The sequence below is a fragment of the Salvelinus alpinus genome, chromosome 20, assembly GCF_045679555.1.
Source record: "Salvelinus alpinus chromosome 20, SLU_Salpinus.1, whole genome shotgun sequence".
Lineage (NCBI taxonomy): Eukaryota > Metazoa > Chordata > Actinopteri > Salmoniformes > Salmonidae > Salvelinus > Salvelinus alpinus.
Window position 1 is genome coordinate 12,177,854 of NC_092105.1, and position 14,938 is coordinate 12,192,791.

Here is a 14,938-nt window from a genome sequence, read left to right on the forward strand (position 1 = left end):
ACAATACCATAGCCATACAAGTAACAATACCATAGCCATACCAGTAACAAGACCATAGCCATACCAATAACTATACCAGTAACTATACCATAGCCATACCAGTAACTATACCATAGCCATACCAGTAACTATACCATACCATAGCCTTACCATTAAATATACCATAGCCATACCAGTAACTATACCATACCAGTAATTATACCATACCAGTACCTATACCATACCAGCTACTATACCATAGCCATACCAATAACTATACCATAGCCATACCAATAACTATACCATATCAGTACCTATACCATAGCCATACCAGCTACTATACCATACCATACCAGTACCTATACCATACCAGTACCTATACCATACCAATAACTATACCATATCAGTACCTATACCATAGCCATACCAGTAACTACACCATAGCCTTACCAGGAACTACACCATAGCCTTACCAGTAACTACACCATAGCCATACCAGTAACTATACCAGTAACAATACCATAGCCATACAAGTAACAATACCATAGCCATACCAGTAACAAGACCATAGCCATACCAATAACTATACCAGTAACTATACCATAGCCATACCAGTAACTATACCATAGCCATACCAGTAACTATACCATAGCCATACCAGTAACTATACCATACCATAGCCTTACCATTAAATATACCATAGCCATACCAGTAACTATACCATACCAGTAATTATACCATACCAGTACCTATACCATACCAGCTACTATACCATAGCCATACCAATAACTATACCATAGCCATACCAATAACTATACCATATCAGTACCTATACCATAGCCATACCAGCTACTATACCATACCATACCAGTACCTATACCATACCAGTACCTATACCATACCAATAACTATACCATATCAGTACCTATACCATAGCCATACCAGTAACTACACCATAGCCTTACCAGGAACTATACCAGTAACAATACAAGTAACTACACCATAGCCATACCAGTACCTATACCATACCAGTACCTATACCATACTAGCCACTATACCATAACCATACCAGTACCTATACCAGTACCTATACCATACCAGTACCTATACCATAGCCTTACCAGGAACTATACCATAGCCATACCAGTAACTATACCATAGCCATACCAGTAACTACACCATAGCCATACCAGTAACTATACCATACCCATACCAGTAACTATACCATACCCATACCAGTAACTATACCATACCAGTAAGTATACCATAGCCATACCAGTAAGTATACCATAGCCCTACCAGTACCTATACCATACCAGCCACTATACCATAGCCTGACCAACACAGCTGTCTCCTCTGCTAAGCACTAGCTCTGCCATCCCCACCATACTACTTAACATCAAAGAGTAAATGAGTGAGATCAATCTCTTGGTGGTTCTCTCTTGATGGGAGATTTTGTACCCAGCCCCCTGCTAAGGAACTGTACATTCTAACTATGATGAATGGGGGTAGGTCCTGGACTCACTGCGGTGAAGGCAGGTAGCCCAGACAGTTTTTCTGTGTGTCAGCACCCAATCTTGATTAATAGAGGCGGCCCCACCTCTCCTGCCCACCTTATATAAACGTTAAAAGGTGGACTGTAAAGTCGCTAAAATAATGGACTGGCACCGGGGCATAAAAGATTAGACGGCGTCAATAAAGTGGCGTGGGCGTGAGAGGATGCATCTGAGAGTCTGAAGGTCAGTTTTGTGTGGCGCGTTTCCTCAGCAGTCTGACTCAATGACAGCTTTAGGGTTACCTGTCATGTTGAAAGAGGTGCCTGATGGAGACTTTAGGGGGATGATGCATCTCAGTGCTTCACTACTACTAAAGACAGACTGGTTCTGAACATATACATGTAAGCTATGTACTGTATATGTTTTATATGGCCAATATAACACGATTCATTAAGGGCTGTTCTTATGCACAACACAACACGGAGTGCCTGGATACAGTCCTTAGCCATGGTATATTGCCCATATACCACAAACCGCCCAAGTTACCTTACTGCTATTATAAACTGCTTACCAACAGAGCAGATAAAATAAATGTTTTGTCATACCCGTGGTATATGGTCTGACATACCACAGTTGTCAGCCAATCAGCATTCAGGGCTCGAAGACCCAGTTTATAACGGCCAATAAAGCAGAACACAAAGACATGATGCAATAATACAGATCGGTTTTCTTTGAAAACTATTTTTGTCGTGCTTTATTGAGTTTGCCTCCCACAGTGGCACCAATGTAATAGTCCCAACCGTACAAACCACGCCCATTTCACACTCCAGACACACTCATTCAAACATATTTCAAAGTAATCAAACAATACTAGAACATCAAAGCTAGCGCTTTGTGTGAACTTAGAACTCAGAACCACAGTTAGTAGTAAAGCCATCAGAAGTTCCAGACAGACCAAGTCCAAGTCTGAGCTCATTATCTCACCCATTCACTTTAATGAATTACACAGCTAATGTTCCCATGGGCCAAGCTGGACAGTAGCCATCACCTGGAACTGGGCCCTTACAGGAAAACAATGGCCAATTAATCTCACATTTGTCTAATTCAGAGTTTTGTTGGATCAATCAGTAGGCCCCGAGAGGACTGAAGTCTAAAATACCTCCAGCAGTATTTAGATGTCCGTACTCCAGATATCCGTTTTAATTAAATGTGAGTGGACGGATACAAATGGTTAATCATTAAGGGTAAAAGAAAATACAATGGATCTTCTCCAACAATCTCTTCCGACACAATGCAATACAATACAATGAGGGGAGTTTTCTTCGTTAATGCCAGTGAATAGGACTCGGAGTGGGGAACGTTCTTGTGTTCCATGGCACTTAATATTTCCAACCGTCATCACCTTTAGGGTAATGAGGAAACTGATGACAGTAAAGAATTTCGCCTAAACAGTCGATGATGGTTTCCTACTTTATGTTGCACCCATCTCACGGCCATTTTGAATCATATTTTCGAGAAATGTTCAACCTTTATTGATGCTACAAGAGTGATGCCTTACAACTATCCCAAAAGGTTACTCATCATACTCCCAGAGCACAACTCAAAGGTCAAACTGACAAGAGCACCACTGCTAATTGCTCAATCAAATAAAATGGTGATTGGTCGTGTACACAAAATGCTAACACCCAAATCCCCCAAAATAAAATAAAGGAATTAAGAAATATAGAATTATTAGAACTAGCAAGGTCCAGAATATAATTAAGTATAAACTCAGCAAAAAAATAAACTTTTCCTCTCACTGTCAACTGCATTTATTTTCAGCAAACTTAACATGTGTAAATATTTGTATGAACATAACAAGATTCAACAACTGAGACATAAACTGAACAAGGTCCACAGACATGTGACTAACAGAAATGGAATAATGTGTCCCTGAACAACGGGGGGGGTCAAAATCAAGTCACAAAAAAAAAAAAAGGCCAGCATCCCGAAGTCGCCTCTTTACTGTTGACGTTGAGACTGGTGTTTTGCGGGTACTATTTAATGAAGCTGCCAGTTGAGGACTTGTGAGGCGTCTGTTTATCAAACTAGACACTCTAATGTACTTGTCCTCTTGCTCAGTTGTGCACCCCTCTTTCTATTCTGGTTAGAGCCAGATTGTGCTGTTCTGTGAAGGGAGGAGTACACAGCGTTGTACAAGTTCTTCCGTTTCTTGGCAATTTCTCGCATGGAATAGCCTTCATCTCTCAGAACAAGAATAGGCTGACGAGTTTCAGAAGAAAGTCTTTGTTTCTGGTCTTTTTGAGCCTGTAATCGAACCCCCAAATGCTGATGCTCCAGATACTCAACTAGTCTAAAGATGGCCTGTTTAATTGCTTCCTTAATCAGAACAACAGTTTTCAGCTGTGCTAACATAATTGCAAAAGGGTTTTCTAATGGTCAATTAGCACAATTAACACAGGAGTGATGATTGCTGATAATGGGCCTCTGTACACCTATGTAGATATTCCATTAAAAATCAGCAGGTTCCAGCTACAATAGTCATTCACAACATTAACAATGTCTACACTATTTCTGATCAAGTTTATGTTATTTTGAGCAACAAAAAAAAAGCTTTTCTTTCAAAAACAAGGACATTTCTAAGTGACCCCAAACTTTTGACCGTGGCAGTATATATATATACACACATACATATATACACTTATATATATATATATATATACATACATACAAACACATACAGTATGGAGGGAGTATATGAATAGAAAAGGTGTGTACGTCAGTAGTTATATAGGATGAGCCTTGACTAGAATGCAGTATCTAAACATATGAAGTGGATAAAACAGTATGTAGACATTTTTAAGATGACCAGTGTTCAAGGACTATGTATTGTACATAGGACAGCAGCAGTCTCTAATGCCTTGTAAGCTTAAACCTTGATGAGAGTACACTGTAGGTACGGTGATTGCAGCACAAATGTTTCGATAAGGTTGTTGAACGCAGCGAAACAGTAATTCACCTCTGCTTTCGATCAAGTCAAAGCTGACAATGAGATTGCTTGGTATGCAAACTCTTCGTCACATCATGCGTCTGTTTGCTGGGCAAAGCAGCCATGCAAGCAGTGGTTCACATCTACAGCTAGGGGAAATGTCATAGGCTAGGTAACATTCACAAGTGTTAAAATGACATTAAGGCAGTGCCCTTTGTGGGAACCATTAGCAGGGAAATGCCCATAAATCATTTCCCTGTCAAAGAAAATGCAGCTTTTCAGAAGACAGTAGCTATATAATGAATGACCCAAAAATTCTCAGGGAACTGCTCTGTTTTTATTTTGTATATAACCTCTGTATACCTGTAGATGAAAGTCATATTCATATACTGTATGTTCCATATATGGAACTTACAGTAACAAGCCCTAAAGACATTTAGTACAATCTTCCATCCCCATAAAAATGCTAGTTGTCTATAATTTTTACAAGGCACAGGTCCCTGTATTATTTGTCCAGCTGCCTCATTTGCCTGCTGGTCAGAGGAGTTAAACTAAGCTCAGTTTAACACCTCTGATACGTTGTTTTACAGTTTGTCTGGATATGAGCTGCCAACACGGTCCAGATAAATTAAAAAGCCTTTTGTTACCTCTGAATCAAATTTTCCACATGAGTGAGTTCATCTGTTGATCTCCAAATTACAAAGAGAGGGCATTAAAAATGGATTTACAGTATCCTCCTGCATTATCGCTAGTGTACATTTTTACATTTCAGCAGAAGCTCTTATCCAGAGTGACTTACAGGAGGGATTGGGGTTAAGGGCCTTGTTCAAGGGCACATCGACAGACTTTTTTACCTAACCCTCACATTTGATTTATTGTTACTCATTGAACAAACTGAGATCAATTCCAGGATAGCACATGGAATCAGGATCAAAATTGCCCCCTTCACCATATCTACAAAAAAAAAAAATGTAAGTGTGTTTCCTGAAATGTTAACTTTTTATGAGCTAGACTTTGTACATTATTTACCCTTCTCCTCTATGGAAACATTTGTATTTCTGTGTGTGCATGCACGAGTGCGTATGTACAACATTAAAATACATTTTGTTGTACACTGTTACAAGTAAGACAGTACCGTGTCTGTCATTACCGCCATGTAAGACAGTCCAGTCCCGTGTCTGTCATTACTGCCCTGCAAGACTGAACAATACTGTGTCTGTCATTATTGCCCTGTCAGACTGTACAGCACTTTGTCTTTCACTTAACTTCTCTAGGGTAGGGGGCAGCATTCGGAATTTTGGATGAAAAGCATGCCCAAATTAAACTGCCAGCTACTCATCCCCAGAAGATAAGATATGTATATTATTAGTAGATTTGGATAGAAAACACTCTGAAGTTTCTAAAACTGTTTGAATCATGTCTGTGAGTATAACAACACTTATTTAGCAGGCGAAACCCCGAGGACAAACCATTCAGATCTTTTATTTTTTTGAGGTCACTCTTTTCAATGAGTTTTCATTGGGAAACCAGATTGCAAAGGGACCTACTTGCAGTTCCTACCGCTTCCACTGGATGTCAACAGTCTTTAGAAATCGGTTGAGGTTATTCCTTTGTGTAATGAAGAAGTACGGCCATCTTGAAGGAAGGTCACTCGAAGTGTCCTGTTTGTTAGAGCCGCGAGACCAGAAAGCTAGCTACAGTTGGTTTTAATCCTGTATTGAACACAGATCATCCCGTCTTCAATTTGATCGATTATTAACGTAAAAAAATACCTAAAGTTGTATTACAAAAGTAGTTTGACATTTTTTGGCAAAGTTTACAGGTAACCTTTGAGATATTTTGTAGTCACGTTTGAGCATGTTGGAACCGGTGTTTTTCTGGATCAAATGCGCCAAATAAATGGACATTTTGGATATATATATCGATGGCATTAATCGAACAAAAGGACAATTTGTGATGTTTATGGGACATATTGGAGTGCCAACAACAGAAGCTCGTCAAAAGGTAAGGCATGAATTATATTTTTATTTCTGCGTTTTGTGTCGCGCCTGCAGGGTTGAAATATGCTTCTCTGTCTTTGTTTACTATTGTGCTATCCTCAGATAATAGCATCGTTTGCTTTCGCCGAAAAGCCTATTTGAATTCTGACATGTTGGCTGGATTCACAACCAGTGTAGCTTTAATTTCGTATCTTTCATGTGTGATTTAATGAAAGTTTGATTTTTATAGTAATTTTCATAGTAATTAATTTGAATTTGGCGCTCTGCATTTTCTCTGGCTTTTTGCCAAGTGAGACAGTAGCGTCCCGAACAAAACATACATGTATTGTGTAACATGAAGTCCTATGAGTGTCATCTGATGAAGATCAAAGGTTAGTGATTAATTTTATCTCTATTTCTGCTTTTTGTTACTCCTCTCTTTGGCTGGAAAAATTGCTGTCTTTTTCTGTGACTTGGCTCATACCTAACATAATCGTTTGGTGTGCTTTCGTCGTAAAACCTTTTTGAAATCGGACACTTTGGCTGGATTTACAACATGGATTTACACATGTTGTTTTGAATTTGGCGCCCTGCAGTTTCACTGGCTGTTGACGAGGTGGGACGCTGCCGTCCCACATACCCTAGAGAAGTTAACATTCCCACATCATCATACCGCCCAAAGATTGCGCCGAAGAGGATGGCTTACGTTTTACATGACCTTAACCAATTGTGCTATTTTGTTTAGTTTTTTTGCGTTGTTTGTAACTTATTTTTGAACTTATTTTGTACATAATGTTGCTGCTATGACCGAAAATAACTTCTGGACATCAAAACTGGGATTACTCACCACGAACTGGAAGAAGATTTTTCCTTTAACGAGTCCGACGAGAAAGATATACTGCTCTCCCGGGAACAGGCCCAGATCCCCGTCATTTGCGAGAAGAAAAGACGGAGGAAAAGAGGACGCAGATCGGGCTGCCTTTTGAGAATCCGTAGGCGAGCGAGTAAACTCTCACTGCCATAAATTCTACTTGCTAACATGCAATCATTGTTAGTAAAAATGTATGACCTACGATTACAATTATCCTACCAACGGGACATTAAGAACTATAAAATCGTATGTTTCACCGAGTCGTGGCTGAACAACGACAAGGATAATATAGAGCTGGAGGAATTTCAATGCACCGGCAGAACAGAGATGCTACGTCTGGTAAGACGAGGGGTGGGGGTGTGTCTTTTTGTCAATAACAGCTGGTGCGCAATGTCTAATATTAAAGAAGTTGAGAGGTATTGCTCGCCTGATCTAGAGAACCATATGATAAGCTGTAGACCACACTACCTACCAATAGAGTTCTCATCTATATTATTCGTAGCCGTCTATTTACCACCACAGACCGATGCTGGCACTAAGACCGCACTCAACCAACTCTATACGGCCATAAGCAAACAAGAAAATGCTCATCCAGAAGCGGCGCTCCTAGTGGCCGGGGACTTTAATGCAGGTAAACTTAAATCAGTTTTACAACATTTTCACCAGCATGTCACATGTGCAAAGAGGGAAAAACAATCTAGACCACCTCTACTCCACACGCAGAGATGCATACAAAGCTCTCCCCCGCCCTCCACTTGACATTTCTAACCATAATTCTATCCTCCTGATTCCTGCTTACAAGCAAAAATTAAAGTAGGGTGTACCAGTGACTCACTCAATATGAAAGTGGTCTAATGATGCGGATGCTACACTACAGGACTGTTTTGCTAGCAGACTGGAATATGTTCCGGGATTCATTCAATGGCATTGAGGAGTATACCTCCTCAGTCATCTGCTTCATCAATAATTGTATCGACAACATCGTCCCCACAGTGACCGTACGTACATATCCCAACCAGAAGCCATGGATTACAGGCAACATACGCATCAAGCTAAAGGCTAGAGCTGCCACTTACAGGAAGTGGGACACTAATCCGGATGCCTATAAGAAATCCTGCTATGCCCTCAGACGAACCATCAAAACAGCAAAGCGTCAATACAGGATTAAGATTGAATCCTACTACACCGGCTCTGATGCTCGTCGGATGTGACAGGCCTTGAAAACTATTACAGACTACAAAGGGAAACCCAGACGCGAGCTGCCCAGTAATGCGAGCCTGCCAGACAAGCTAAATGCCTATGTGAACACCTATGTGATAATGCTGTTCATTGACTACAGCTCAGTGTTCAACACGATAGTGCCCACGAAGCTCATCACTAAGCTAAGGACCCTGGGACTAAACCCTCTGCAACTGGATCCTGGACTTTGACGGGCTGCCCCCAGGTGGTAAGGGTAGGGAACCACACGTCTGCCACGCTGATCCTCAACACTGGGGCCCCTCAGGTGTGTGTACTTAGGTGAACAGGGAGTACAGGAGGGACTATGGCTTCGTGGCCAAACATGACTCCAACACCATCATTATGTTTGCTGATGACACAACAGTGGTGGGCGTAATCACAGACAACTATGAGACAGCTAAAAGGCAGGTGGTCAGATAACTGTCAGTGTGGTGCCAGGACAACAACAACAACCTCTCCCTCAATGTGAGCAAGACAAAGAAGCTAATCGTGGACTACAGGAAAAAGCGGACTGAACAGGCCCCCATTAACATCAATGGGGCTCTAGTGGAGCGGGTCGAGAGCTTCAAGTTCCTTGGTGTCCACATCACCAACGATCTATCATGGTCCAAACACACGAAGACAGTCGTGAAACCTTTTCACCCTCAGGAGACTGAAAAGAGTTATACAGCTGCACCATCGAGAGCATCCTGACCGGTTGCATCACCGCCTGGTATGGCAACTGCTCGGCATCTGACTGTAAGGCTTTACAGAGGGTAGTGCGTATGGCCCAATACATCACTGGGGCTAAGTTTCCTGCAATCCAGACAGCGGAGATTGGAGTATCTGTCCATAGAACCACTTTAAGCCGTACACTCCATGGAGCTGGGCTTTATGGAAGAGATGCAAGAAAAAAGCCTTTGCGTAAAGAAAGCAAACACAGCAAACACATTTGGTGATCCGCCAAAAGGCATTTGGGAGACTCCCCAATCATGTGGAATAAGGTACTCTGGTCAGATGAGACAAAAATTGAGCTTTGGCACAAACCCAACACCTCTCATCACCCCAAGAATACCATCCCCACAGTGAAGCATGGTGGTGGCAGCTGTGGGGACGAGCTTCAGCACTCGGTGGTCCCGTTCTGTGAGCTTGTGTGGCCTACCACTTCGCGGCTGAGTCGTTGTTGCTCCTAGACGTTTCTACTTCACAATAACAGCACTTACAGTTGACCCGAGGCAGCTCTAGCAGGGCAGGAATTTTACAAACTGACTTGTTGGAATGGTGGCATCCTATGACAGTGCCATGTTGAAAGTCACAGAGCTCCTCAGTAAGGCTATTCTACCTCCAATGTTGAGCTATGAAGATTGCATGGCATTGTACTCGATTTTCTACAGTTGTCAGCAACGGGTGTGGCTGAAATAGCTGAATCCACTAATTTGAAGTGGTGTCCATATACTCTTGTATATATAGTGTATATCAGACAAATGTTTTTGCTCAGCTTGTAGTCAGACCGACCAGACAAATAACTGGTGATTTGTTCTTCCCCTTGCAGAATGAGGAACAGTATTTTGTTTGTCCTGCTGATTTTACAACCACATTTTGGCATCAGTACAAGTTGAAGGAATATGTAAGAATGAGAAAAAAAACTATTCTAACAAAATGCAACAACTTTTGCTCATATGCCACTAGAAATGTTAACGCTAATTCATCAATCGCGAAAGCAAGAAAAGTACCAGTGAAGAATCTCTGCTAAAACATTCAATCTCAACAGGCGGCTTTTAATAACCACACCAAATGTATCAATTTGCACAGTCGTGCTTCCCCTAAAGTACATTGAATTGAACTTGGCAAAACCACACAATTACTCATGTCTATACAAAAATAAATATAATCCTTCAAAAACAAAAGTACACCAGAGAGCATGATTTAGCCAAAAAATAGCTGTCATTTTTTTTAAATGACAAGGCCAGGGTATGAACAGTCGGGAATTGCGCAATTTGGGCAGCGTGTGTTCATCTTATCAAATAGCTGACTGTTGCTTTGCGGCTGTCAGTGAAAAGCATCTAAAAATAGGCCTATGCCTATTCCAATATGTCAAAACACAAATCACTGGAAAAACAGAGGAGACAAAGAAAATACTTGTATTAGCTTAATCTAATCATCACATTAGAAATAGTAGGCTATTTTACATTAGTCTGCAAATGCATCTAATACTTTATCATAAATGTGTATATATTTTTTTGCTTCCCCTAACTTCAAACTCACCGGTGATGAAGGTGATGCTCTCCCTATTCCGTTAAAATAAATTTGACTGCAGCCAACCAGAGAGCACTAAAATAACACAGGTATTGAGAGGTAGGACAGAACAACAACCAGTACTGTGCCCCTGTCATTGCTGGCTTTGTGACTGACAGGCGCCTGTTCTATCTACAGATCACCAGAACATGCATATCATTCAATCTAGCGGGAGAAGGCTACACTGACTTTTATGACTAACGAATTGAAACTTCAAAATTAAAAGAAGCCTAGTTAATTAATGAAGTGGAACAGTAGCGTGTTATTGGCTATTAAGCCGACGGCCGGCGCTTATGGAAAACACTGATACCCTTTTCTATTTTCTTACCAAGCCCCTTATCAGTTATGAGCAATGCTCTGGTAATGAACGGTTGTCTCCAAAAGCCCAGTGTTCTGTGTTGCTATGGGGTAAAATGTCTGTTTTGTTCGGGGAGGGTTCGGAGGAACCTTTGTCCTCTGCTGAAAGACTTTAATGCTCTCTTTATTATGCCAGATGGCTCTGTAGTTCTCTACAATCACACAGAACTGGACAGGGTGCAAGTATGTTTGGAGGCATTTGTGGGCCCATCACTACGAGGCAGGGAATGGTAAACAGCCACTGTGCCTGGGGAACACTTCACTGACTACTTTCTGCGTCAGCTGAAAAGCCATAACTTCTTTGTTATGCCAAACCTCTCAATAGACTCCTTAAACGCACCCTCCAGAGTCTGAGTTGATGATATTGACAAAGTATCAACTTATATTCCTGAGAAAGTAAAACCCAATAAAAATTACAGTAGGGGCAGTATTGGAGTACCTTCGAGCCAAGCTGCATTTAAATATTGTCCATGAAAAGGTAATGTAATCGGAAGCAGGAGAAGTGGTCTGTCTAGCCTGATTACTGTCTTTATTTACTCATTGTGTGTCTGACAGGGCCGGAGGAAATTACAAGCTCAAATATCACTAGAAAACCCTGTGCACCAAAATTGTCCAGCAGGGTCTTTGGCCTTATCATGAAAACAGTCTTTTTGGTCTTAATTTAAGGTAAGGGTAAGGCATAAGGTTAGCCGTGTGGTTAAGGCTAGGGTTAAGGTTAAATGTCAAATCTGATTTTAAGAAGAGAAATTGTAGAAATAGGTGGGGTTTATGACTTTGTGTCTGTGTTAACTAGTGACAACCCGGGAGTTGGAGTGGTGGGACAGATGGAGGTAAATACACTGCTCAAAAAAATAAAGGGAACACTTAAACAACACAATGTAACTCCAAGTCAATCACACTTCTGTGAAATCAAACTGTCCACTTAGGAAGCAACACTGATTGACAATAAATTTCACATGCTGTTGTGCAAATGGAATAGACAAAAGGTGGAAATTATAGGCAATTAGTAAGACACCCCCAAAAAAGGAATGGTTCTGCAGGTGGTGACCACAGACCACTTCTCAGTTCCTATGCTTCCTGGCTGATGTTTTGGTCACTTTTGAATGCTGGTGGTGCTTTCACTCTAGTGGTAGCATGAGACGGAGTCTACAACCCACACAAGTGGCTCAGGTAGTGCAGTTCATCCAGGATGGCACATCAATGCGAGCTGTGGCAAAAAGGTTTGCTGTGTCTGTCAGCGTAGTGTCCAGAGCATGGAGGCGCTACCAGGAGACAGGCCAGTACATCAGGAGACGTGGAGGAGGCCGTAGGAGGGCAACAACCCAGCAGCAGGACCGCTACCTCCGCCTTTGTGCAAGGAGGTGCACTGCCAGAGCCCTGCAAAATGACCTCCAGCAGGCCACAAATGTGCATGTGTCTGCTCAAACGGTCAGAAACAGACTCCATGAGGTTGGTATGAGGGCCCGACGTCCACAGGTGGGGGTTGTGCTTACAGCCCAACACCGTGCAGGACGTTTGGCATTTGCCAGAGAACACCAAGATTGGCAAATTCGCCACTGGCGCCCTGTGCTCTTCACAGATGAAAGCAGGTTCACACTGAGCACATGAGCACATGTGACAGACGTGACAGAGTCTGGAGACGCCGTGGAGAACGTTCTGCTGCCTGCAACATCCTCCAGCATGACCGGTTTGGCGGTGGGTCAGTCATGGTGTGGGGTGGCATTTCTTTGTGGGGCCGCACAGCCCTCCATGTGCTCGCCAGAGGTAGCCTGACTGCCATTAGGTACCGAGATGAGATCCTCAGACCCCTTGTGAGACCATATGCTGACACATGCACATTTGTGGCCTGCTGGAGGTCATTTTGCAGGGCTCTGGCAGTGCACCTCCTTGCACAAAGGCGGAGGTAGCGGTCCTGCTGCTGGGTTCTTGCCCTCCTACGGCCTCCTCCACGTCTCCTGATGTACTGGCCTGTCTCCTGGTAGCGCCTCCATGCTCTGGACACTACGCTGACAGACACAGCAAACCTTTTTGCCACAGCTCGCATTGATGTGCCATCCTGGATGAACTGCACTACCTGAGCCACTTGTGTGGGTTGTAGACTCCGTCTCATGCTACCACTAGAGTGAAAGCACCGCCAGCATTCAAAAGTGACCAAAACATCAGCCAGGAAGCATAGGAACTGAGAAGTGGTCTGTGGTCACCACCTGCAGAACCATTCCTTTTTTGGGGGTGTCTTACTAATTGCCTATAATTTCCACCTTTTGTCTATTCCATTTGCACAACAGCATGTGAAATTTATTGTCAATCAGTGTTGCTTCCTAAGTGGACAGTTTGATTTCACAGAAGTGTGATTGACTTGGAGTTACATTGTGTTGTTTAAGTGTTCCCTTTATTTTTTTGAGCAGTGTACAACAAGATGCTGTTGCGAAACCGCAACAGTCAAGTCAGACATGTTCAGTACCACGGTGCTTATGTAGATTACGCCTGTTAGCTCCAGGTATAAGAACAAGTAGCTCATTGAACAAAGGCTACTTGACTTAGAAATCTCTGAGCCATAATATGAGACGTAATATGATCTGAAGTAGATCTGGGCTTAATGTTAATCTGCTTAACAAATGTGGAAGAGAAACAAAATGAGTGCTTACCTTTTTTCCTGTTAAAAGCCCGGTTCATACTGGAAAAACCTTGTGTCTTTGAGATCCCTCCTGTGTATTTGCCAATATACCACCTGGAATATTCCACCTGGAAGGAAAAAACAAAACGTTTCAGAATCCTTTAAAATATCAGACCCTCAACAAACAAAACCTGGAAAATGTTACTACCTACGGCCTACCCCAGGTTTGGCCGGGGTTAGGCCGTCATTGTAAATAAGAATTAGTTCTTAACTGACTTGCCTAGTTGAATAAAGGTTAAATAAAATAAATGAAAAAGAAGCATGATCTTTAGATAAAATGTAGTCTACTTCAGAAGAAAAGAATAGCATACTCAGTTGTCCTTATGTTAGGTCCTGATGTGGCTACGCAAAATGGCTGTGGGCTACACTAGTTCATTTAGCAGACAAGATTAGTTTATAATTCTGTGGAATTATTTTATATTATTTCATAGTATGAAGAATACAATTAAACAAAACTGAAAAATATAAATATTTTCTCCAAACGATTTGAGGGAGTACGCACATATATTTTGCTATTCTGTGTTGAGCAGTTATTCTGTGTTGAGCAGTTAACAAAGAAACAGGTACTCCTATATGCTTAATATACAGTTATTAATGTAACTTTAGTTGTTCTACAAACGTTGGGCTATATGTTTTGATTTTTAATACATTGTAAGGCTGCATGATGAGACTAATGACGACTTGAAAAAAGTCACTTGAAAGGCATGAGCTCTGCTTTGTTTTTTCACGCAGGCTGTACACACTCTAATTCACAATTTGAAAAGCACTTGATAATGCCTCAAATTTCACGGCAGCATCCCCTTTGTGGCCGTAATGCACCCTTAAACATCCATGCCTTTTTCAGCCAGTGGCAGTTGTTCCCTTCTCCCCGAGTGCTGCGCAATCCGAAAGTGTCTCTCACTCACACTGCTCTCCGTACAGGTTACAAGTTAAGACAGACACATCGGTGACACAACTGTGTGGGTCCTTATCCAATTCCGAGGTGCATATTGAAGATATTGGAAGAACTGTCCACATTTACTTTGTCAGCCAACAAGAGGAGTAGTTCTAACAAATAGAAAAAGCACTAGTCTGTCAATC

General features: G+C 41.9%; 1 protein-coding gene across 12 annotated transcripts in view; it reads right to left on the reverse strand.

The window, feature by feature from the left end:
• The window catches only part of LOC139546309 (PTB domain-containing engulfment adapter protein 1-like), a 185,449-nt gene that overhangs the window by 18,149 nt on the left and 152,362 nt on the right, over positions 1–14,938 (reverse strand). For all 12 annotated transcript variants that reach the window (XM_071354529.1, XM_071354537.1, XM_071354539.1 and 9 more), the window contains one exon: positions 13,830–13,926. In XM_071354529.1, coding sequence (XP_071210630.1) covers positions 13,830–13,857 — 28 coding nt within the window. In that variant the 5' untranslated portion in view covers positions 13,858–13,926. The remainder of the gene's footprint in view (positions 1–13,829; positions 13,927–14,938) is intronic.